Below are 25947 nucleotides of genomic sequence, written 5' to 3'. Positions count from 1 at the left end.
GGGGGGGGGGGGGGGAAGGATCGAGCACTGGAGGGGTGCTCAGAAGGGGTCTGGCCCACCGAGTGGTGCCCGCTGATCGGTGGGTCGGCGTCTCTGAAGGACGCACTCCTTTCCTCCGCTGCCCCGCAAGATCACTCCTCCATTTCTTGCGGGGCGCCCGCGGGGAGGACGGCAAATGTGCATGTGAAACACTCCGGTTTTCACTCCGGCGTTGGCACTTAGTCTCCCGATGGGAGAATCACGCCCCATGTCTACTTTGGACTTTGACTTTATCACTCCTGAGTTACTTGATTTCTCTTATTCACGGGATATTTATTATATTTCATAGTTGGCTATTGAATGCCATCTATTCACACCCGTAAGTGTTTACTCATGACCTGAAGCACGTTTTAATATATTTACCATGATATCAATTTATAACCCTGTCAGATTAAATGTGATACTCTAATAGAATTTTCTTCAAGGGAGGATGCAGTATCCTCTTGCAAACCATGAAAGATGAAAAATTGAAACAGAATATTTGTTTGAAAATGCTTATCATGGGCAGTCTTCACATAGCTGAAATATGTGATGCATAATTTTAGATGGGGTTGTTCAGCAAAGCCAAGATGTAGTCAGCAGCTAAAAATAAGTCTTGTTTCATTAAATGTGTTTAAGCTGCTTAATGTGATTTCTCTTGGCTGACTGTGGTGCAAATATTTTCACAACAATGTCTGTCTGACATTTGTGGCTGGCTTTCCTGGAGTTAATTTTTGACTACAGCACTTCAGACAGCTCTGCTAATCCTTTTGCTCTGTGGCTGCTGTTCTAAGAAAATAAGTAAGAAGTCTTACAACACGAGGTTCTAAGAAAGGGCTCAGAAACATTTCGTTTGCACGTTTACCACATTTTCTTTTTTAAATCAAATTTTGTACCTTGTACATGGTGTACCTTGTGTTTGCCCTATTATGTATTTTCTTCTTATTTTCGTTTCATGTACTCAATGATCTGTTGGAGCTGCTTGCAGAAAAATGCTTTTCACTATACCTTGGTACACGTCACAATAAACAAATCAATCTAATCCAATCCAATTGACTAATTGTATACGCACATTGGCTAGTGTAGGGATTGTTCAACACCCTGGGCCAGTGCGGGGTCAATTCCAGCCCCACTTGACCCGGAACCTCCTCATGTTCTTAATGCAAAAATACTCTGGAACCCCTTCGGCCTCAATTTCTGTCAGAGCCGACTGCCAATCTGTGCAATCTGAGTCTGCCTCCTGGGCTTCAATTAATAAAGTCCTACCAAACACCACCTTGGATTTATCCTTGATCTCTGATGGTGAGCTTTGTTTAGCCATTGCTCTATTCCCTACACATGATGGAAAAAAATCTGGAAACTTTCTGTAACTGGTTGTCTCCTTAACTTAATCTTGGAGTCATAGAATTTACAGTGCAGGAGAAACATCCCTCGGACTCTTTGTAATAATGAAATGAAAATCGCTTATTGTCACGAGTAGGCTTCAAATGAAGTTACTGTGAAAAGCCCCTAGTCGCCACTTTCCGGAGCCTGTTCGGGGAGGCTGTTACGGGAATCGAACCGTGCTGCTGGCCTGCTTGGTCTGCTTTCAAAGCCAGCGATTTAGCCCTGTCCCGGGTGAAGCTATAATCTTCCTGCCAAATTATTCCCCAAAAGTAAGTCTACTTCATCCAGTGGTAACGTACCCACTCGAACAACTACTGGACTCCCCTCTAGCTCCTGGCAGCTCCCTTTTAATTTCCAATGCTTTTAGCTGCAGCTCTCTCTTTTGTTTTTTCTTTCTTCTCTAATTGCAACTTCCTCCTTTCAATTTCCATTTGAAAAGCTCCGTCTCGGGGCTGGATTCTCCAGTTCCCTGTCCTTGTGTTTCTCGGCGGTGCACTGTTCACTGGCAGCGGGATTCTATACTTCCGTCACTTGTCAATGGGATTTCCCATTGAAGATATTTCATACTGCCAGCAAACCCACCAGCACACACCCCTGACCAATCCATTGGCTACCAGCTAATCAATTGAAACAAATCCCTCCAATCTCTTTGATGCCATAAAGCCTGGGTTCTTCTGCCTAAATTACAAAACTTTATAACACACTTTACTAGTTTGACACTTTGAGTCCATTACTTTCTTTGCTCTACTTAAAGGTATGACTCCATTAACTATCCATGGACCAAAAATGATAAAGACAAAATAAAAGAAATGAGAACTAAGGGAATCACCAGGAAGGATCCTCACAGAATACAGCCTGCCCGACCAACATGTCTGCCCTGACTCAAACCTATTGTCACTCTTGATGTTAAATCTAAGAAGTTTCAAACAAGATTATCAGACTTTTAAGGGTTGGATTGCTATAAAGAAAAGCTTTTAGACTTTAAGGATGGTGGTGACAAGTCTTCTCCTTCATGGCTGTTTCTCTTTTGCTCTTCTCCATTTTTTTTTCACTGTTTACTTTTGCCTCTCTTTTACTTTTTGTTCCTTTATTTCTCATTTTCTTACTTTCAATCCTTTACTTTTTCTCTTGTTCCCTTTTCAACCGTTTTCCTTTGACTTTACTTTCTGTACTCTTTGAATACAAGATGGTGGAGCAGGATGGGTCCCCAGATTACTCAGGAGGTGAGGCTGCAAAATGAAAATCGGGAACCTTGAAATTGAGAAGCTGCTTCCAGCTGCATGTAGAGAGTTGTCCCTGTCTTTAGCCAATGATCCTCCCTCAAACAACAAAAACAAAAATAAATGAACTTGCCATTCATCTGACCGTTCAACTGTTTGTGTGCTTAACGGACGCCACATTTGCCAACGCAGCAACTGCAATTGTACCTCAAAGTCAGATGTGGGAGATGAATCACTTTGAGAGAAGTGATAACATGATGTAGAAATCTGGTTAATTCTTTCTCATTCACCTCGAAGCTTAAATATGCAGTTTTGTGGAGCCTGGTGTTCAGGGCACTCTTTGATGAAACTGCTAATTTGAGTTGACTTGCAACATCCCTTGAGCATAATGTGGAATAGCACAATTTTGAATGGAGAATATGCCCATTCCCATTTCTCTGATAATCTGGTATTTTAAAGCAAATACGTCTTGGTGATGAAGACAAGATGAATCATTAACAAATACTAAATTGATTAACATTTTCATTTGACTCAGAAATGGCTACCTTGTATTTTCAGACTCTAAACTGACACCGCATTTTTGTTCCACTTAAATAATGTCATTAGTTCCTAGAATCACATGGTTGACAATTGAAATGAAAATATATTTCACATCCTTGACCAGTAATTCCTACACGTAATGATCTTCTATAAAAGTAAGAAAGAACTTGCACCTATGTAATGCATTTCACAAACTCAAGGTGCCAGAAACAATTTCACAGTCAATAAATTTATTTTGTTTTGTAGGTGTTCCTTTGCAATGAATTTGTGTACAAGTTCCTCATAAAGCACTGCGATAAATAGCCAGTTATTAGCCACTACCGCACCCACACGGGGGAGAAGTGATTTAGTTGCCCCATCTGTGAGAAACGCTTCATGCGCAGTGACCACCTGATGAAACACGCTCACCGCCACGCCAACTTCCAGCCCAGCATGCTGAAGACCAGGCACAACTGCCCACCTGGCTCAGTCTCCGATTACAGCCGGTCGGACGCTTCCAGTCCGGCCCTGAGTCCAGCCAGCTCACCTTAAACATACCCGCCCACGAGCTGCACTTGACTCACCTCATCTCCCATCTCCGCTGTGACAGGGAAAAACAAAAAGGAAATGAAGTTGGTCAATACTGAAGGAAGAGCTTCACTGCTACCGTAACTTTCACACAAAAGAACAGCTTTAAAAGAAAACAAAAAAAGGGTAGCATGGTGGTTAGCATAAATGCTTCACAGCTCCAGGGTCCCAGGTTCGATTCCCGGCTGGGTCACTGTCTGTGTGGAGTCTGCACGTCCTCCCCGTGTGTGCGTGGGTTTCCTCCGGGTGCTCCGGTTTCCTCCCACAGTCCAAAGATGTGCGGGTTAGGTGGATTGGCCATGCTAAATTGCCCTTAGTGTCCTAAAAAAGTAAGGTTAAGGGGCGGGGGGTTGTTGGGTAACAGGTATAGGGTGGATACGTGGGTTTGAGTAGGGTGATCATTGCTCGGCACAACATCGAGGGCCGAAGGGCCTGTTCTGTGCTGTACTGTTCTATGTTCTATGTTCTATTCTTTTTTGAATAATATAAAAACTTTGCCCGGGGCATTGAGAGAACTCTACTCTTATTTGAATGGTATCATGGAATCTTCTACATCTATTTGAATAGGCCTGGTGTAACATCTCAGCTAAAAGATAGCATCTATGACAGTATAACACACTATCAGTATTAGAGGCTCAGCCAAGATTATATAGGCATGCGTGACAGCCTATGCCAACCTTTGCCAAACTCCATAAATAGCAAATTATATGAATGGGCAACTAACCGGATTTTGGTTGAAAAATTAATATTGCCAGAGCAAAAGGAAAGGTCCATGCTGTTCTTCAATAGTGCTTTGGATTTTCTTTTCCTGTCCACCAGACTAAGCAGATCATGCTGTATTTAAAATACCATCTGAAGGATAGCACCTCTGACAATGCAGTACTGCCTCAGTAATACACTAAAGTGTCAGCCTTGATCATTTTTGAAGTAGGGCTATATATCTGCAAACTTAGTGCCCCTTTCTATTATTTCTTGTTCCTTTGTGCTTTCTCCTTTATGCTTTAGCAGCATATGTTAGGGCCAGTCTGGGACAGAAACTCTGTATAACTATTCCTCTGAAGGGATATCATGGATTTCTGCTCCAGTGATAGCACAAATTGCTTGGCTGAATCAGACATGCTGAAACAGCTGTTCTCTTTAGGCTAGCATGGAAGTATCTGAGAGTCAGATTATGCTGCAGCTTTAGATGCCTATCTGTGGAACCATGGTGAATGTAAAGAATTTAGTTGTCTGCAATGCATGATAAATATGTAGTTACTCTCTTATTGTAAAACAAATTGCACAAACGTTGGTTCAGAGGTTATGTGGTAACAAACCATACGATGTGCTTTACATGAAAGGGTGTGCTAGTCAAGTAGTAAATGAGCGACAAATTTGTACCTGAGTTTTTCTCCAAGTCATAAATCAAATGTAGCATTTTGTTACTGTGTGTTTTGTTCATGCCAAACTTAGGAAAGCAAGTTGTTAAAAATTAAATAAAATATTAATTTTCAATTTACATTCAAGTATTAAATCGTGGACTGATCCTTTTTAATGGAGTCACTTGGAAAATTGTTACCATTAAAATAGTATCATGTGATGTGTCATGTAAGACTTCCCATTTCTACCCCCTGCCTTCCACCCCCAAGATTCACTCAGCTAAGGCAGTGGGCCCTGACAACATCTCAGCAGTCGTGATTAAGACTTGTGCTCCAGAACTATCCCTGACACTAGCCAAGCTGTTCTGGTATAGCTACAACACTTGTCCCTACCTGACAATGTGGAAAATTGCCCAAATATGTCTTAAAAAGCAGGACAAATCTCACCTGAGAAATTGCCATCCCAACAGTTCACTCTTGATCATCAGCAAAGTAAGGAAAGGTGTCAACAGTTTGCCATGAAGCAACACTTGCATAGCAATAACCTGCACACCAATGTTCAGTTTGGTTTTCACTCGGGCACTTCGTTGCTAATCTTGTTAAACCTATCCAAAATGTGGACAAAAGAACTGAACTCCAGAGGTGAGATGGAGTGATTGCCTTCACCGACTATGGCATCGAGGAGCCCGAGCAAAGTTGAAGTCAGTGAGAATCGGGGGAGAAAACTCTCCGCCAGTTGGAATCACCGAGCACAAAAATGCTCAGCAGGAATCCTTCAGGATAGTGTCCTCGGCCCAACCATTTTCAGCTGCTTCGTCACTGACCTTATCTCGGGTCAGAAGTGCGGATGTTCATTGATTGCACCGCATTCAACACCATTCATGATTCCTCAGATACTGAAGCAGTCCATGTCCATTTTTACAAAACCTGTACAGCATTCAGCAAGTAACATTCGCACCACAAAAGTTCTCGACAATGACCATCTCCTACGAGAGGACAGTTGTAACAGCTTGTTGCCATTTTCCGTTAAAATCAAGTAGCTCAGCAGAAAGCAAAGAGTGACCCTTGGATCTTCCTGGTCTGCACAGCTTTATGTCACACTGGGCAAGGCAGGTTAACAATCAAATGTTCAAGGCAACCAGAAAGGATGATAGAGATGTTTCTGGCAACAATGCAGGACAAAGTTACCATGATAACAATAAAGTGGAACAATGCTTTGGATCGGTATATAGCTGTTCAGTGCAAATAACAGAGATCAAAAAGGTATTTTTATTTTAAGTTAGGAATATATTGTGTGCAGCTCACTTCCTTTGGTGACAAAATTGAGAATAAATCTTCACTGTCACTACTGTTTATATAAAGCTTCATGTACCTACAGTACATTTTAGGATTTGGGCTATTTGTCTGTGTTTTGGACGCTGTGGCTTTTCAGTCATCATTTTTAAGATGCAAGTTTACCCCTTTAAATTAATATTAATGGTGTTTCCTGCTCTAAATCCAGTGTCCCCGTTCTTAAAAATTGAACTCAGACAATATACCATTATGTTCCTTCAACTGTATTCATAGCTACTAATATTTGCTTAAAGAGCCAGTTATATTATTTTGATCTTCATATTCAATAAATTCCCATCCAAAAGGTCAGTGCAATCAAAGGGTGGATTGTTTCATACTATTTTAACAGCTATTTCACTTGGTGGTAGAGGAGTTGTCCCTCATAACTGCCGAAGTGCCACTGAATATTCTGTTGAGATGGAATACCAGAAGTTAATCCAGGACCACACGTGCAATACCCTGCAGTGTTGATATTCTCAAATTTGAGAGTGCCTCCTTTGTATGTGATGGGCATGGTGGCACAGTGGTTAGCACTGTTGTCTCACAGCACCAGGGTCCCAGGTTCGATTGTGACCTTGACTGACTGTCTTTGTGGAGTTTGTGCGTTCTCCCCGTGTCTGTGTGGATTTGCTCTGGGTGCTCTGGTTTCCTCCCACAGTCCAAAGATGTGCAGGTTAGGTGAGTTGGTTATACTAAATTGCCCAAATGTTAGGTGGGATTATGGGGCTAGGAATAGGGGATTGGGCCTATTGGAGCAAGGGCCGGTGCAGACTCGATGGGCGGAATAGCCTCTTTCTGCACCTTGATGCCATAGTCGGTGATTGCCTTCACCGACTATGGCATCAAGGAGCCCGAGCAAAATTGAAGTCAGTGAGAATCGGGGGAGGTGCTCGATGAGGTGGATGGGTGGGATGCTCTGGATTCTGCATACTCCTTTACACTTGGCCTTCACTTCCTCCACCCTAGGACGCTCAAGATGATTGATGCCTTTGCGGATGCTTTTTCTCCAGTTTGTGCATTCTTAGGCAAGTAATTTCCACATGTCAGTGGGGATGTTGCATTTATTTAGGGAGGCTGTCAGAGTGTTCTTGTAATGTTTCCTCTGCCCCCCCCCCCCCCCCCCCCCGAGTGATCGCTTGCCATTGCGGAGTTCAGAGTAGAGCACTTGTTTTGGGAGTCTTGCGTCGGGCATGCGGGCATTGTCACCCGCCCATCGCAGCAAGTTGGCCGTGACTTGTGCCTCGATACTGGGAATATTGGCCTGGGAGAGGACGCTCGTGTTGGTACACCTATCCTGCCAGTGGATTTGCAAGGTTTTGTAGAGGCAGCGTTGGTGATATCTCTCCAAGGATTCGAGCTGTCTGCTGTACATGTCCATATTTCTGATGCATATGGGGGGGGGGGACATAGCTGCTCTGTCGACAATGAACTAGGTGCTGGATTTGAGGACTTGGCCTTTGAATACCCTGCTTCTCAGGTGCCAGAAGACTGCACTGGCACATTGGAGTCGATGGTGGATTTCATTGTCAATGTCTGGCCGCACTGGAGAGGAGGCTCCTGAAGTATGGGAAATGAGCCACATTGTCCAAGGGTTCACCTGGGGCAGCACGGTAGCATTGTGGATAGCACAATTGCTTCACAGCTCCAGGGTCCCAGGTTCGATTCCGGCTTGGGCCACTGTCTGTGCGGAGTCAGCACGTTCTCCCCGTGTCTGCGTGGATTTCCTCCGGGTGCTCCGGTTTCCTCCCACAGTCCAAAGATGCGCAGGTTAGGTGGATTGGCCATGCTAAATTGCCCTCAGTGTCCAAAATTGCCCTTAGTGTTGGGTGGGGTTACTGGGTTATGGGGATAGGGTGGAGGTGTTGACCTTGGGTGGGGTGCTCTTTCCAAGAGCCGGTGCAAATGTGATGGGCCGAATGGCCTCCTTCTGCACTGTAAATTCTATTCTATGAATCTTGATGGTTGGGGGACAGATTTGTGTGGCAGGAGCAGGCTAGTAGACAACCTTTGTTTTCCAGATGTTTAGTCTGAGGCCCATTCTCTTATATTCTTGGAGAATGCGTCGACTATGGTTTGTAGCTCGGCCTCTGAATGTGGGCATACACGGGTGTCGTTTTTTTCAACAAACAATTTTATTGAGGTATTTTATGCATATAGAAAAAGTGACATTGTACAGTACAAAAAAAGGAAGTCAAGACACAAATTACAAATTAAACATAGTACAAAAGTACAAACCACGGCTCTGTTCACGCACGGACCTGCCTCAATATCCCTCGACTCTACAGTACTCTACCCTGCTGATGCTTACTTCTCTGCGAAGAAGTCAATAAATGGCTGCCACCTTCGGGCAAACCCTAGTAGCGAACGTCACAAGGCGAACTTGACTTTCTCTGGGTCAAGAAAGCTCGCCATGTCCGATAGCCATGCCTCAGCCCTCGGGGGCTTTGAGTCCCTCCATGCTAACAGTATTCATCGCCGGGCTACCAGGGAAGCAAAGCCAGAACGTCGGTCTCCCTCTCTTCCTGGACTCCCGGGTCCTCCGAACCCCCAAAAAGTGCCACCTCCAGGCTCATTACCACTCCAGTTTTCAATACCCGGGACATAACATCTGCGAATTCCTGCCAATACCCCCTGAGTCTAGGGCACGACCAGAACATGTGTACATGGTTAGCCGGCCCTCCGGCGCATCTAGCACACTTGTCCTCCAGCCCGAAGAATCTGCTCACCCAGGCCACCGTCATGTGGGCTCGGTGCACGACCTTAAACTGGATCAGGCTGAGCCTGGCGCATGTTGCAGTCGTGTTTACTCTGCTCAGGGCTTCTGCCCAAGTATACCGTCCTCCAGCTTCCCCCCTCCCCCCAAGAGCTCCTCCTTCCACTCAAGCTTCAGGTCCTCAGTCTGCGTATCCTCAGCTCCCATTAGTTTCTTGTAGATGTCTGAAACTCTACCCTCTCCCACCTCTCCCCTAGAAACTACCTTGTCCTGCCTCCCCTTCGACGGGAGACGCGGGAAGGACGGCACCAGTCTGTGTACAAAATCCCTTACCTGCAAGTATTTAAAGTCGTTCCCTCTCTCCAGCCCACACTTCTCCTCCAGCGCCCTCATGCTCGGAAAACTCCCTCCCAGGAACAGATCCCCCATCCTCACAATCCCCGCCCTCCTCTACAGTCGATACCCCCGTTCATGTTCCCCGGGGCAAATCGGTGGTTGCCGCAGATTGGGGTCCACACCGATGCTCTTACCTCCCCTACATACCTCCTCCACTGGCCCCAGATCCTAAGAGCCGCCACCACTATCGGGCTGGTGGAGTACCGTGCCAGCGGAAGTGGCAGAGGCGCCGTGACCAGGGCTGCTAAGCTAGTGCCCCTGCATGAAGCAGCCTCCATCCGCTCCCAAACCGACCCCACACCCACCATCCATTTCCTTATCATTGCTATGTTGGCTGCCCAGTAATAGAGCATAGAACAGTACAGCACAGAACAGGCCCTTCGGCCCTCGATGTTGTGCCGAGCAATGATCACCCTACTCAAACCCACGTATCCACCCTATACCCGTAACCCAACAACCCCCTCCTTAACCTTACTATTAGGACACTACGGGCAATTTAGCATGGCCAAACCCGCACATCTTTGTTCTCTATTCTCCCCCCCCCCCCCCAACGCCTGACCCACGCCACGAATCGCCGCTCGCCGCTTTTTACGGTGAGCGGCGATTCTCCGAGGCCGATGGGCCGAGCGGCCGGCCCTTCACGCCTGTTTCGACACGGCAGCAAACACACCTGTTCACTACCGTCGTGAAACGGGAGCCAGATCCCCATTTGGGCATCTAGAGGCCCGATTGGCACAGGAGCACCACGACTGTGCTCGGGAGGGGACAGGCCCGCGATCACTGCCCACCGATCGTCGGTCAGCGTCCAAAACAGACGCACTCTTTCCCCTCCGCCGCCCGGCAAGATCAAGCCGCCACGTCTTGCAGAGCGGCTGATGAGAAAGACGCCAACTGCACATGCCCGGCTGATGTCATCGGCCGCGTCAGCCGCCGTGACGCTTGATGTGTGGCCTTGACGACCGTCGTCAAGGCCGTGACGCACGGGGCAGCACTCCTAGCCCCGCCCGGGGGGGAGAATCGGCCCCGGAAGTGGCCGTGAAGGCTGCCGTGGGTCACGGCCTGTCCCACGGCAGCCTTTACGATTCTCCGCATTTGCAGAGAATCGCGCCCCCTGTGTCTCCGCAGCTCCCGTCGCGATCTTTTACCCTGTGTCTCCGCAGTTCTCATCGCACTCATTTATCCTGTGTCTCCGCAGCTCTAGTTGCGCGCTTTTACACTGGTTCCATGCTGGAGAGGGTTAGGGATCAGAAGTAGCCCTGGGAGTCATTTGTAGCTTGGTGAATTGGATGACAGGTGTTTAGAGAAAGCCAGGAGCAGTGTCATTTCAGTGAATCTGGCAGTCTGTGAAAGAATCGGATTTATGCAAGGAATTAGAGGTGGAATGCAGTTTTTTGAATCCTGTGGAATACAGTGTCAAGGGAAGACATTGAACCACCGTAAGGTGAGTTGAGTAGTCATTGAGGAGAATTCAGAGGCTGGATCTGCAAAAATTTGGAGGTGAAATCCCTTGCGAGGGAGCGAATTTTAACAAGATTTTGTGACTCATAGTGGTCATTGCCATCTGGATGGTTTGTTGAGAAATCTGTGGACATATCTTGGTCACATCTGGTATTTAATATGCAATGTTGCCTGTTTGACTACAATTTGCCAATTAACTCCTTTATGTACCTCGTAATAATTCTGAATGTTGGAGTTTCAGATAGATGGTTAAAATTGTTCTAGTCTGGTGGATTTATCCTCTTCGTGAGTAATTGGGATTTCAAACTTTTCCTACTATAAACAAAAAGTTACTGGTCCCTCACCGGATACATTTTATTGGTGTAGTGATTCTGGGTAATATTTGGTCAGCATTTGCAGGATGAGAAAATGATTGGCTTTGGATACCATTTCCAAGAATCCCAGTTAGAGTAACCAGATTTGACTGATGGTATAAATTTTACGGGAAACTGGGGAAGCGGCATGATTCACAACTTATATTTAAACACAGATCGAATAATCCCCATAAAATGTTTCTTTCAGCTTGCCATGAATCCTGTTTAACGTGCCGCGGCCCTTCAGAGACTGATTGTGTTAACTGTAAGGATCAATCATATCTGCTCAAAGACGGTGCCTGTGTTGCCAACTGTGGAGCTGGATTTTCCGTAAAAGATGGACATTGCCATGGTAAGCCAATATATTTGATATATTTTAAAGACTTGCAATGATCCTTTTGTTTTTGGCTGCAACCCATCTCCTGAGTTTGAAAGCATTTGTTGTCAGTTAATTATAGTTTCATATGTATTCTCTATAATATATGTATCAGAAGTAATTTGCTACTCATTATGTTGTATTCATCGTATCATAGATATTCATACCATTTACCTACTCGTGATGATGGGCCGAATTTAGTGGAACAGACTCTGGTTCAACCCACCGATTGGAAAACTGTGGGAAATGGTTCTAAGGGGGAGGCTGACAGAATTAAGTGATTGGCTAGAATCAGATCTACCCTGGGATGCAGATCCTTGGAGTGGAAACCCTGCCTGTCGAGATCTGCCAGCCAGTCAGAAGTCAAGAGAGATAGTATGAGATCAAAGGAAGAAGTTTAGAATGTTGTCGAAAAGAGTAATTGGCCTGGACTTTGGGAGTATTTTAGAATTCAATAAGGGAGGATCAGGAATTTGATAAGGAAAAAGAAACTATGAGTCACCTATCTGGAGACATAAAAACAGTTTCTTTAGATATGTAAATAGGAAGAGATCAAGGCAAATAAATATGGACTGCAAGAAGCAAAGACAGGTGAAATTATATTGGGGAATAAAGAAATGGCAGGCACATTAAATAAAAATGCTTCGCAATTGCCTTCACAGTAGAAGATAACCATTCCGCAAATAATGGGGAAACAGGAAGAATGAGGAATCTAAAGAAATCATCACAAATACAGAAATATTATGGGAGAAATTAATGGCCGAAAATGACGACAAATTCCCTGGGCCTAACGACTTGCATCCCAGGGTTTTAACAGTCACAGAATTAGCTTTCGCTTAACATAAAAATAACAGAAAATAATATTGTAGTTTATCTAATCAAATATTAATTTTGGCACATGAAGGCTGAACTCCTGTTGCAGCCCACCTGGCTCTTCATAGACTGGTGGTGTCTTGCTGCTCATGCAGTGCTTTACTTTAGCAGCTGTTCATGTATGCTGAATTTTCAGAATACCTAAAAACTTTGCACAATAAAATGTAATTTTCCAAAATGGGACAGTCCTAAGATCTTACTGAAGTAATCTATAAGTAGAGGAATTGCTTGAGGCACTAAAAACATAAATTAACTTAAGCCTATTAACTATATACATGAATGGTTCGGTTAATTGACTTGAGCTATTTTAACAGTTTAATCTATTAGATTTTGCTTGATTTCCCTTTTTATCCTTCTTGTGCAGCATGTGATTCATCTTGTTTGACTTGCTACCATGACAACCAAAATTGCCTGACCTGTTCTGAAGGAAGGGTGCTACACAATGGAAAGTGTGCCTCACATTGCCCACAGGGCTATTACAAAGATGTGGCTAATAGATGTGCAGGTAAGAACGAAGGCTGACTAATGACCCACATTTCAACAGGAAAATATGTAACTTATTTGAGATATTTGTACAGTTCTCATGAAGAGTACTCTGCAAGAGCAGCTTATTATACTGCTTGATTGTGTCATTTATATTTATCTTGCATGCAATACAATGATGAGATTCAATACACTTTGTAGTGTCATAGCAGAAAATAGTGCAGGAAGGAATTTGATCTCACTGTTAATTTGGGTATTGGAAAATGTTCAAAGGAAAAACATTTACTGTCCACTGGCTTTCTTAACATCTGACAAATGTTGATAGATGATCATTTCTTCTGTAACCTTTATATGGTATAATCAGAATTAATTGGGCTGGTGAATGGTTTCCTCTAACATTGGAGAAGTATGTACAGAAGTGTGAGAGACAAAGTACAGGGGCTGGTCTTGTATAATGTAATCCACTATTTTCAGCGTGGGAGGCTGTCTTGAGATGGATATCAAACTTCAATCTTCTGAGGTATTTATGTTTCTTCTTCCCCTTGCTTGGTGCCCAGTGCAACACAAACCATCCCTGTCTGACAACTGACAAACCATCTGCTACTATCCTCCACCAATAAAGCTCTCTGATCCTTGTTAGTCGGCTATTTGGATGAGAAAGGAAAGGGAAACATTCCTGTGAGCATGGGGTAGCCTCTACCAGGAAGCTGTCCTTCGTGCTACAACTGAGATCAGGAGCAGCCTTTGGGTTTGAAAGTCCTCTTTTAGTGACAAACGAGCAACTAATTTTCTTCCCTGATGACCTGTTAATAAAGTTACGTTCTCGGAAATAGCACATTTTAAAATCCCAGTAATTTTGTGAACAGTTCTTTCACTGCGGAGAAAGATAAAAATTATTTTATTGGAATGATTAGTGCCACACTAGTTGACAAATTACAGTCTCATGTTCATTCTTGACCATTGTATCATGAAATGTTATTTGCCACCAAGAAATTACACTTGGGAATTGAAGTAATTACATAGAATCTTTCTTTTAATGTTGAACTCTATTCGGACATGTTACATTAGTTACACAAATCAAGCTAATCTTTATTGTCACAAGTAGGCTTACATTAATACTGCAATGAAGTTACTGTGAAAAGCCCCTAGTCGCCACATTCCGGTGCCTGTTCGGGGACACGGAGGGAGAATTCAGAATGTCCAAATTACCTAACAGCACGTCTTTCAGGAATTGTGGGAGGAAACCGGATTGCCCGGAGGAAACCCATACAGACACGGAGAGAACGTCCAGACTCCGCACAGACGGTGACCCAAGCTGGGAATTGAACCTGGGACTCTGACACTGTGAAGCAGCAGTGCTAACCACTGTGCCACCATGTTGAGACCAATTAGTCAGATTGCTAGTTTGGTCACCTGTTTTGATTTTCTCGCCTGGAGTTAATGCTCAATTGTGCTAGTCTTATCGGCGTGGTTTGCCTGATATCGGTGTAACCAATACAAAAGATAACAGGAGGAATTCTCTATTTCAGAGACTAAGTGCTGACGCCAGCATTGAATCGGTGGGGTTCTACAACCATGAAAGCGGTGCTGGCCGACGACCTGCCCCCAAGTATCCAGGAAGCCTTCCTCTGACCCTCGGATGGCGTACTTAATCTTCTCCAGGTGGAGAAATTCCGAGAGGTCAGCGAGCCAGTCTGCAGCTTTGGGTGGAAGTTGCCGATCGCCCGCCGAGCAAGATTCTCCGCCGTGCGATTAGGGAAGCGAAAGCAAGGGCGCTAGCCCCCTTCCCCATGTGTAGCTCTGGCTGCTCCGATACCCCGAAGATTGCCACTATTGAAATGAAAATGAAAATTGCTTATTGTCACGAGTAGGCTTCAATGAAGTTACTGTGAAAAGCCCCTAGTCGCCACATTCCGGCGCCTGTTCGGGGAGGCTGGTACAGGAATTGAACCGTGCTGCTGGCCTGCCTTGGTTTGCTTTCAAAGCCAGCGATTTAGCCCTGCGCTAAACCAGGCATGGCTTCACCCTCACCTCCACTACCTTGGATTTTGCCAGAGAGAAGGCGTCCAGACCCAGCAAGCTGGGGCAAGCCCAAAACATTTGGGTGTGGTTGTCCGGGCCCTTCTGGCACCGCTCACATTTGTCCTCCACCTCCAAGAAGAACCTGCTCATTCGGGTTCTGGTCAGGTGCACTTTGTGCACCACTTTGAGCTGCATTAGGCTTAGCCTTGTGCAGGAGGAGATGGAGTTCACCCTGCTTGGTGCTTTGCTCCAGAGTCCTTATCCTACCTCTGTCCCCAGTTCGTCCTCCCATTCTTGTCTGGTCCCGTCCAGTGGTGTTCGAGTTCTGTCCAGTAGCTGTCCGTATATGTTACCACATAGCCCCCCCCACTTCTCGCTGCTTGTGCCTATCAGGCCCTCTAGTAGTGTGGTTTCTGCGGCCCCGGGGTACCCTAGTGTCTCTTTGCGGAGGAAGTGCTTTATTTGGAGGTGTCTCAATTCCTGTCATTTTGCTAGTTTCCACTTCCTTGTCAGTTCATCCAGGGTCACCAGTCTGCACCCTACGTAGAAGTCAGTGTGCCCCCGTCCTGCCTCCATCTTTTGAAGGTGGTATCTAGCATGGCTGGGGGGAATCTGTGATTGCCGCAGATGGGGGCCATGGGGGATATTTTGGTTATCCCGAACTGCTGTCTCAACTGGGTCCACGTTTTCAGCGTGGCTGCTACCACTGGGCTCGTTGTGTACCTTGTTAAGGAGGATGGGAGTGCTGCTGTAGCCAGGGCCTGGAGGATTGTTCCTTTACAGGATGCCTCCTCCATTTGTACCCAATATGTGTTGGGTTCCTGTACCCAGCCCCTCACTTTTTCCGCCATTGCTGCCCAGTGGTAGTATTGTAGGTTCGGTAGAGCCAGGCCCCCTCTGACTTTTCCTCTTTGCAGTGTCGGTTTGGGAATTCTCGGGTTCTTACTCCCCCACAAAGGCCATGATTAGACTGTCTACATTTTGGAAAAAGGCCTTGGGGATGAAGATCGGAATGAATCTAAACAGCAAGAGGAACCTTGGCAGTATGTTCATCTTGATCGTCTGCACTCTCCATGCCAGGGAGAGTGGGGGTGAACCCCACCGTTGAAGGTCTTTTCTTACTTCCCCACCAGGCTGGTCAGTTCCATTGGTGCCTCTGTGTCCAGTCTCTGGCTATCTGGATCCCCAGGTAATGGAATCTGTTCTGGGCCGTTTTAAACGGGAGCCCCTTCAGCTCTGTCCCTCCCCCTTTTGTGTTCACTGGGAATGCCCTGCTTTTGCCCAGGTTATGTTTGTAGCCAGAGAAGGTTTCAAACTCTTTCAGTATTTGCAGTATTGCCTTCAGTCCCTCCTGTGGCTTTGAGACATACAGAAGCAGGCCATCTCCATAGAGTGAAACTCTGTGCTCTCTGTCTCCTCTCCGGATTCCCTTCCAGCTTTTCGTGACCCGCAGGGCTATCGCCAGGGGTTCGATCGCGAGCGCGAACAAGAGTGGGGACAGGGGGCAGCCCTGTCTTGTTCCTCTCTGTAGCTGGAAGTATTCAGAGCTGGTTGCGTTAGTTCGGACGCTCGCTTTGGGAGCGTTGTGCAGGAGCCTCACCCAGGTGGTGAATCCCGCTCCCAGCCCAAACCGTTCCAGTACCTTGAGGTGGTAGTTCCATTCGACTCTGTGGAAGGCCTTTTCTGCGTCCAGGGAGACGATCACCTCTGGTGTTCTCTCCCCGGGGAGGGCATTATCACATTCAGCAGCCGCCTGATGTTTGCTGTGAGCTGTCTATCCTTGACGAAGCCCGTTTGGTCCTCTGCGACCACCTCTGGTACGCAGCCCTCCAGCCTTTTAGCCAGGACCTTCGCGAGTATTTTCGTATCCACGTTCAGCAGTGAATTGGTCTGTATGATCCACATTCCGTCAGGTCTTCTTTTTGGGTATTAGTGAGATTGTAGCCTGCGCTAGCGTGGGATAGGGTGCCCCCTGCCAATGGGTCCATGAACATGCCCCTTAGGTGTGGGGCCAGGACTGCTGCAAATTTTTTGTAGAAGTCCACCGGGAACCCGTCTGGTCCCGGTGCCTTCCCCGCTTGCATGGAGCTGATGCTCTCCGTGATTTCCCCCACGTCTATTGGTGCTTCCAGCTCCACCCCGTCTGTCTTCCTGCACCACTGGTAGTTCCAGTCTGTCTAGGAACTGTTTCATTCCTGCATCCCATCGGGGGGCTCGGAGGTGTACAGTCCCGGTAGAAGGTCTCAAATGCCCGATTGACCTCCATTGGCTCTGTTACCAGTCTGTTATCCTTAACCTGCACTATTTCCCTTGTGGCTGCCTGCTTTCTCAGCTGGTGAGCCAGTAGGCAGCCAGCCTTGTCTCCGTGTTCGTAGAAGGTTCCCAGTGCTGGTGGAATTGGTACACTGCTTTCCTAGTGGATAGCAGGTTAAAGTCCATTTGCAGCTTTTTCCTCTCCAAAAGCAGCTCTACAGTCGGGGCCTCGGAGTACTTTCTATCGACTTCCAGAATGGAGTCCACTAGCTGTTGCTTGGCCACCCTCTCTTCCCTATCTCTGCTTGCCTTGTAGGCTATCATCTCTCCTCCGATCACGGCGTTCTGTGTCTCCCAAAATGTGGAGGGTGAGACCTCACCGTTTTGGTTGTTACTAACGTAATTGTCTATGGCCTGCGATATTTTTTGGCAGAAAGCCTTGTCGGCCAGGAGATCTGTGTCCAGCCTCTACGTGGGGCGCTAGGCCTAGCCTGTCTCCACCCTCACATCCATATAATGTGGAGCGTGGTCAGAGATAACGATCGCGGAGTAGTCGGTTCCCGTGATCCCAGGAATTGGATCCCAGGAAACCTCGTCCTTTTGCTAATTAATATTGCTACCCCCCTAGCCCTTGTCCCGTAGCTGAATGGTACGTCTGTCCCACCCAGCCCTTCTTTACCAGCAGTCTGCCCGTCTCCCTCAGGTGCGTCTCTTCTAGGTAGATTATGTCTGCTTATAAGCTTCTTAGCTGGGTGAAGACTCTGGATCTTTTCACTGGGCTGTTGAGTCCCCTTAGATTCCAGGTAACGATCCTGGTGGGGGGGGTTTCTGAACCCCGGTCCTGTGGGATCACCCATACTTACCTGGTGGACGCGCCCTGCACTCCGGGGTTTCCCTTTGCTCGGGGACCGTTCAACATTGCCAGGGTCGCCGCTCTCACCATGGGGTCGGGCCCCAGCGCTCCGGGGGTCCCCCCCCCCCCAACCCCATTGCATTAAGAGAGGAGACAAACTCTGAAACGAGGCAGCACAGTCCCGCGCAAGACATAAAAAACATGTGCACAGTTCATGATCCCATTGTCCTTGTTTGCGGTCTGTCCTCCGCTCTTTGTTCTGGTTTTCCCTTCCTTTTCTGTCCCCATGTCTTTAATTACAGATTGCGGTTGCGTCTGCACCTCCCCAGGTTTGTTCACTCGAACAAACTCATCAGCCACCGCTGGGGTGTTAAAATACAGCTTTCCCCTCAAATGTTACCCAGAGTTTGGCCGGGAATAATATTCCCAAATTGTACCTTGCTTTTGTGCAGTGCTGATTTTGCCTTGTTGAATTCAGCCCTTTTTTTTGGCTAGGTCCGCTCCAATGTCCTGATACACCTTTATGTTCTTCCCTTCCCACCTGCTCCGTCTCGTTTGCTGGGCCCACTTTAGGATTTTTTTCCTGTCTTGGAACCGGTGCAGCCTTGCAATAATCGCTCTGGCTTTGGGCTTGGATCGGAGCGACCTGTGCGTCTGTCTATTTTTGGTGGGTATGGGAATACCTCCTTTCCCACGAGCTTGCCCATCATTTGGGTGATGTAGTCTGTTGGGTCTCTGCCCTCTATTCCGTCTGGCAGACCCACTATTTTAATGTTCTACCATCTGGACCTATTTTCCTGGTCCTCCACTTTCCCTCTAAGGCTCTTCTGCGCCGTTACTAACCTTTAAACCTCGGCTTCTAGAGTTATCACCCTCTCGCTCTGATCCAACTCCAGAATCATTTTTTTCTGTGCATTCATGCCCCTTTCCAGGCTTTCAATGGTCTGCTGCATATCGTGCGTCGTCTCCGCCAGCGCCTCCTTCATCATTGCTTGGAGCTCCGACCAGGGCACCTCTTTTTTGCTCGTCATTACGTCCTGCTCACGCTCCACTCTTTGGTCCACCATCGCTTTCGCTTTCAGGCTGAACCTCGGTCTCGTCTTGTGAGGCCGTCTGCCTGCGCGTCCGCTGCTCATGCGCCTTTTCCTCGCTGCTGCTGCTGCTGCTGGCGTCTCGCTGTCCCTTCGCTTTGGTGTTTCTCTTTCTGTCTGTCTGTCTGTCTCTCTCTCTTTCCCTGCTGCTGTTCCTTACCCTGAGGTTGCTCTTCCTTCCCCCGCTCCTCTGCTCTCGCAGGGTCTGCCTCAGGCTTCGAGATACCTTTTTGTTGGGAGGGTGGTTGTTGTGGTTGGTTCCCTTCTTCCCTTCCTTCTTTCCTTTCTTTCCGTTTCTCTTTATGTAGTTTTCTTTCTCCCCCTTCTCTTTTTTTTCCCTTCCTTCTCACTGGGTCAGGAAGGTTCGGGAGAGAAGTTTCCTGTTGCGGACGGGAGTCCCTCTTTGTCTCGTCCGATTCGCCAGGGTCAGGATTGGCACTCAAGAGGCTAACGAGCTGCAGCGGCACATAAACACTCCACTTCCCATACACGCTCATTCCAGCCAGGAAGATGGGCACCCTGAAGAGCGCCATTTCAGGATGTGGAACTTAAGACCCTGCTGGATACAGTGGAGGGGAGGTGGGGAACCCTGTTCCCCGGGTGGGAAGGAGACTGCCACCCACTTAGGTACACTGGGCTTGTGCGCAGGTGACAGATGCTTTGAGCGCTGTGGGCCCCACTGCCAGGACCAGCCAGCAGTGCCATAAAAAGCAGGATGAGTAATCACTGTGCCCTGGCACCAACCCCCATCCCATACTCCCCCTTCCCCAGAAGGTGACCGAACCACACCTGCGGCAGTCTGCTTGCACCCCACAATGCACCACATGCCAACATCCCATATCGCCCGCCATGGCTGGTAGCCCTGCATGCATAAGCCACTAACTGCCCACACCTTATGCTGCCCAAATCCATCCTTGCACCACCCAGCATCCACCACCTCCACATCGCCCCCTCCACCACCACTACCCACGATCAAACCATGTGTCATGTCTTGCAGGGTCACCTGGCGACACGGTGGTCGATTCCCGCCCCCGGCCACAACCCCTGAATACTTCGAGCGACAAGGCGGGACAGTGACCCGAGCCTCCAAACGCCAGTCCGTGACACTGTGGGGCAACCGGTCTGGGACAACACCGACTTCCTGTCACAGCTCTCTCTAACAACCTCCGTCTTCCTAGAGGCACTCACCTCGGGCTTTATAGGGAAGAGGCTCCTGGGGCACTATCTGGTGTGCAGCGCACATGTGCAGCGCTGCATTAGGTAGAGACAGGAATCCTTGAGGGGCTGGATGAGGGTGGCACGGGGTGACCCCCGTGGCTACCTGCCGCCAGACGGGTCTCGGGCTTCTGGAAAGGGCAGTCCCATCAATACTGGAGATGCAGATACAGAGCCAGGGCCTGTGTAAGGGGTGTCAGCAGTTGGTGGAGTCCAGCCACCTACAGGGGCAGGAGGAGGTGCTGACCATACGTGCTACCCAGGCATTCATGGTGGAGGCCTTGGAGGCAAAGGTATCGACCATGGGTCAAGATGTCCAAGACCTGGGTCACTCTGTGCTGGCGGTGGCCAAGGCACAAGACAGGGCAGCCCTGTCACAGGCAGCTATGTACCAGGGCCACCTGGACATTGCAGTGTGCTCCAGAGCTTGGTCCAATCACAGTGAGGCATGGCTGCAGGCGGCGACGGCATTGCCTCAGTGCTGGCTGACCTGAGCCAGTCACAGATGGATATGGCCCAGTCACAGAGGGATATCGCCCAGTCACAGAGGGAGATGACCCTGTCCCTGTGCTCCATGGGCCATGAGCATTGAGACCCCGGAGGAGACGAGAGCAGGCCTCCAGGACTGGCCCTGCCAGGTGGTGGTGGGTCCCCACGGAGTTACGTCCGTCCGTGCTCCCGACCCAAAGGGCAGCCTGGAGATTATCGTGTACCCCGAGGGAGGAGGATGTGATGGGGCTCGTACCCGTGACATCTGCAAGGGAGGATTGGAGTTGTCACCGGCCTGGGGCCCAGGTCAGGCACTGCACATCACCCCGACACCAGGCCCTGCCCCCTTGCCTCTCCACACCCCTCCCACCCCAGATTCCGTCCCCACCTCCATCACCACAAAGGTCGGTGGGACCATGTGATGGAATAGCCAGCTCGTGTGTAGGGATCCAGGTGGATGGTGGAAAGTGCTGCCTTGGGCAGAAGTCAGACTTTGTTAAACGATGCGGAGCACGAGAGCTCATCGCAGTGCAGGTCGTCATCACCTTCCATCCCATCGACTGGATCTGCTGACACTGCCAACCCAGGGCCCACACCCTGTAGTGAGGCAGGTTAGGAATCACGGAACGGATTGCAGGTGCGGGGTTGGACAGGAGGGGGTGGTGGTGCTGGGAAGGGGTTGTTGGGTGGGGCGTAGGGCGAAGACTAGATGTTTGTTCTCCCATCAGCTAGGCCCCCTAGTCGGTGACCTTGGATATGATTAGAGTGTCCTGTCCACTGCAGCCCTGGCACATACATTGCGTGATCTTCTGTGCCTGCCCGGACACCATGCCCTGCCTATCCTGGCCCTCCTCCACATCCTCCTTGCCAGACGAGGCCTGGCATTCAACCCCTCCTCCAGCTCACCACCCTTTTGCTGCACAATGTTGTGGAGGACGCAGCAGGCCACCAGATGCGGGTGACCCTCCCAGCGCTATATTGGAGGGCCTCTCTGGAATGGTCAAAAATTATAGAGGGTCAGGGGGCTGAGTTGAGTATGGTTGCCATTACAAAAGAGATGGTGCTAAAAAAGCTAAAAGGTCTTAAAATTGACAAATCTCCTGGCCCCGATGGGCTACACCCTAGAATTCTGAGAGAGGTGGCTGAAGAAATAGCTGAAGCGTTGGTTGAGATCTTTCAAAAATCACTGGAGTCAGGGAAAGTCCCGGACGATTGGAAGATCGCTGTTGTAACCCCCTTGTTCAAGAAAGGATCAAGACAAAAGATGGAAAATTATAGGCCAATTAGGGCCTCACGGTAGCATGGTGGTTAGCATCAATGCTTCACAGCTCCAGGGTCCCAGGTTCGATTCCCGGCTGGGTCACTGTCTGTGTGGAGTCTGCACGTCCTCCCCGTCTGTGCGTGGGTTTCCTCCGGGTGCTCCGGTTTCCTCCCACAGTCCAAAGATGTGCGGGTTAGGTGGATTAGCCATGCTAAATTGCCCATAGTGTAAGGTTAATGGGGGGATTGTTGGGTTACGGGTTACGTGGGTTTAAGTAGGGTGATCATTGTTCGGCACAACATCGAGGGCCGAAGGGCCTGTTCTGTGCTGTACTGTTCTATGTTCTATGTTCTATTAGCCTAACCTCGGTTGTTGGTAAAATTCTAGAATCGATCGTTAAGGATGAAATTTCTAAATTCTTGGAAGAGCAGGGTCGGATTAGAACAAGTCAACATGGATTTAGTAAGGGGAGGTCGTGCCTGACGAACCTGTTAGAATTCTTTGAGGAGGTGACAAGTAGGTTAGACCAGGGAAACCCAGTGGATGTGGTCTATCTGGATTTCCAAAAGGCCTTTGATAAGGTGCCACACAGGAGGCTGCTGAGTAAGGTGAGGTCCCATGGTGTTCGAGGTGAGCTACTGGCATGGGTTGGGGATTGGCTGTCTGACAGAAGGCAGAGAGTTGGGATAAAAGGTTCTTTTTCGGAATGGCAGCCGGTGACCAGCGGTGTCCCACAGGGTTCAGTGTTGGGGCCACAGCTGTTCACCATATATATTAATGATCTGGATGAAGGGACTGGGGGCATTCTAGCGAAGTTTGCCGATGATACGAAGTTAGGTGGTCAGGCAGGTAGTGCTGAGGAAGTGGGGAGGCTGCAGAAGGATCTAGACAGTTTGGGAGAGTGGTGCAGGAAATGGCTGATGCAATTCAACGTGAGAAAATGTGAGGTCTTGCACTTTGGAAAAAAGAATCCAAGCATAGACTACTTTCTAAACGGTGAGAAAATTCATAATGCCAAAGTACAAAGGGATCTGGGAGTGCTAGTCGAGGATTCCCTAAAGGTAAACATGCAGGTTGAATCTGTGATTAAGAAAGCGAATGCAATGTTGTCATTTATCTCAAGAGGGTTGGAATATAAAAGCAGCGATGTGCTACTGAGCCTTAATAAGGCTCTGGTTAGGCCCCATTTGGAGTACTGTGTCCAGTTTTGGGCCCCACATCTCAGGAAGGACATACTGGCACTGGAGCGTGTCCAGCGGAGATTCACACGGATGATCCCTGGAATGGCGGGCCTAACATATGATGAACGGCTGAGGATCCTGGGATTGTATTCATTGGAGTTTAGAAGGTTAAGGGGAGATCTAATAGAAACTTACAAGATAATACATGGCTTAGAAAGGGTGGACGCAAAGAAACTGTTTCCGTTAGGCGAGGAGACGAGGACCCGTGGGCACAGCCTTAGAATTAGAGGGGGTAAATTCAGAACAGAAATGCGGAGACATTTCTTCAGCCAGAGAGTGGTGGGCCTGTGGAATTCATTGCCGCGGAGTGCAGTGGAGGCCGGGACGCTAAATGGCTTCAAGGCAGAGATAGATAAATTCTTGATGTCGCGAGGAATTAAGGGCTATGGGGAGAATGCTGGTAGGTGGAGTTGAAATGCCCATCAGCCATGATTGAATGGCGGAGTGGACTCGATGGGCCGAATGGCCTTACTTCCACTCCTATGTCTTATGGTCTTATGGTCCAGGCCCCTGAACTGTATCTTCAGGACGCCGATGCACTGCTCAATTACATCCCTGATCATGGCATGGGTGCCATTGTAGTGGGTCTCTGTGCCGGTCTGGGGCCTTCAGATAGGCATCGTCAGCCATGAGTCCAGCAGATAACTCCTGTCACCCAAGGGCGAACCCGTCACCTGATGGTGCACCTCAAAGGTGTCGGGAACTGTTGAGTGTTCCAGGATGAAGGAGTTATGCACGCTGCCCGGATATCGGGCGCAGACATGTAAATCGTACGAGCTGTACCAACATCGAGTAGAGCCGCTTTTAGTTTGTGAAGGCCATTCCCTCATGCCCTGGTGGTCATCAAGAGACATGCATTCCATCAATCCCCCCTTGACCTGGGGTATCCGGCGATGGCGGTGAACCCCGAAGTCTGGTGGGCCCGGTCCACATTGAGCTACCTCAGAGGAAGCAGTAGGAGCTGAGTTGTCATTCAACCTCTCTGGGTCCCAAGACAAGCCGTTCATTGACAGGTCACATTCAACTCTCTGTCAGGCAGGACTCGGACATTTTGCAGACGATAAGAGGAGCATCGCTCTGTCCTCATTGTGAGTTATCATAATTTTCCTGCAGCGTCCAGCCAATCGCTTTAGCATCTTTCCCATGAATGATGCCACCATTAGGATGACCTCCTGCGGGCAGCACAATAGTGAGCGGATGTCAGATCCCATGGTGGGAGAGCTCTTTACACCACAGTCCTGGCCGTCAAGAGAGGCTATGAGGGTATCTATAGCCCTGCACCCCATGTGGGCCCTGGCCATCACCCATGGTTCTTTCGACACCTCCTCCACAGGTTGCCTCTCGCCACCCTCCTGGACATCTGAGGAGATGTGGTGGTTCTCCAAATCCTCCTGGTCCAGCTGCTTGCCCTTGCAAAATCATGTTGTATAGAGCACATCAGACCACTATGATATGTGACAACCTCTGGGGGATGTATTGGATCCCCGACAATGGTCCAGGCACCAGAATTGCATCTTGAGCAGGCCAATTGTCTGCTTGACTAATGCACACAATGACACACGAGTCTCATTGTAGCAAGTCTCAGCGGGAGATTTTGGCAGGGTGGGTATAGAGGGACTAGCTTAGTGGTAGAAACTGGGCAACACGGACAAGCTGGGCCAAAGGGCCTCTTTATATGCTGTAAACATCTATGACTCTAAGACTATGATATGTATGTAATAGACTCCCATCAATTATTACCATGTTGATTTTGCATTTAAAGATCGGCAGCCAAATATGTGGTTAAGAATGCTTGGTGCCGAAGACTCGGGTTCAATCCTGACCCCGAATCACTGTCCGTGTGGAGTTTGCACATTCTTCCAGTGTCTGCATAGGTCTCACCCCCACAACCCAAAAGACATGCAGGGTAGGTGGATTGGCCATGCTAAATTTTGCCCCTTAATTGTAAAAATTATTTTTAAACACTTCTTGTGTTAAATGTAAGCAGAAACAATCTACTATTCTGTGGAAAACTCTGGTTTCATGGAAGGGCCATCCATGAAGTGCAACTGGTAAATTCACCCAGAAACATTCCATAAAATATGCCGATATATGCCTTTCCTCAGAAGATATATTCCCATCATGTTAGTTCAGCCAGTAAGAAAAGCACCACTTGGATAACCTCTGTTTGGATATGTTCCTGACTGGCTGTTGCAGAGGTACATCTGAGTTGGCAGAGCCTGTTCCTGGATTCTGAGTTCAGTATTCAGTTCAAAAGCTTCAGTTGGCAATTTGCTCCCAAAGACTTCAAAATAAAAGCCAGCATTTGGAACGTATTCTCACATGTTCCAGTGTGGCATGGTCGGAGTTGTGAGTTTAATCCCTCAACCACAGGGCGACAATTTGGTTTTATATAGCACCTTTAATATAGTAAATCATTCCAAGGCACTATACTGGTGCTCTTTCAAAC

General features: G+C 48.2%; 1 protein-coding gene across 1 annotated transcript in view; it reads left to right on the top strand.

The window, feature by feature from the left end:
• Nucleotides 1-25947, top strand: part of fras1 (Fraser extracellular matrix complex subunit 1) — a 601677-nt gene that overhangs the window by 286170 nt on the left and 289560 nt on the right. Inside the window, exons 15-16 of the mRNA XM_038791813.1 lie at nucleotides 11550-11693; nucleotides 12955-13095. Of these exons, the coding sequence (XP_038647741.1) occupies nucleotides 11550-11693; nucleotides 12955-13095 (285 nt within the window). The remainder of the gene's footprint in view (nucleotides 1-11549; nucleotides 11694-12954; nucleotides 13096-25947) is intronic.

Source organism: Scyliorhinus canicula, chromosome 3, assembly GCF_902713615.1.
Source record: "Scyliorhinus canicula chromosome 3, sScyCan1.1, whole genome shotgun sequence".
Classification (NCBI taxonomy): domain Eukaryota; kingdom Metazoa; phylum Chordata; class Chondrichthyes; order Carcharhiniformes; family Scyliorhinidae; genus Scyliorhinus; species Scyliorhinus canicula.
This window is presented reverse-complemented; position numbering and strand designations above follow the sequence as displayed.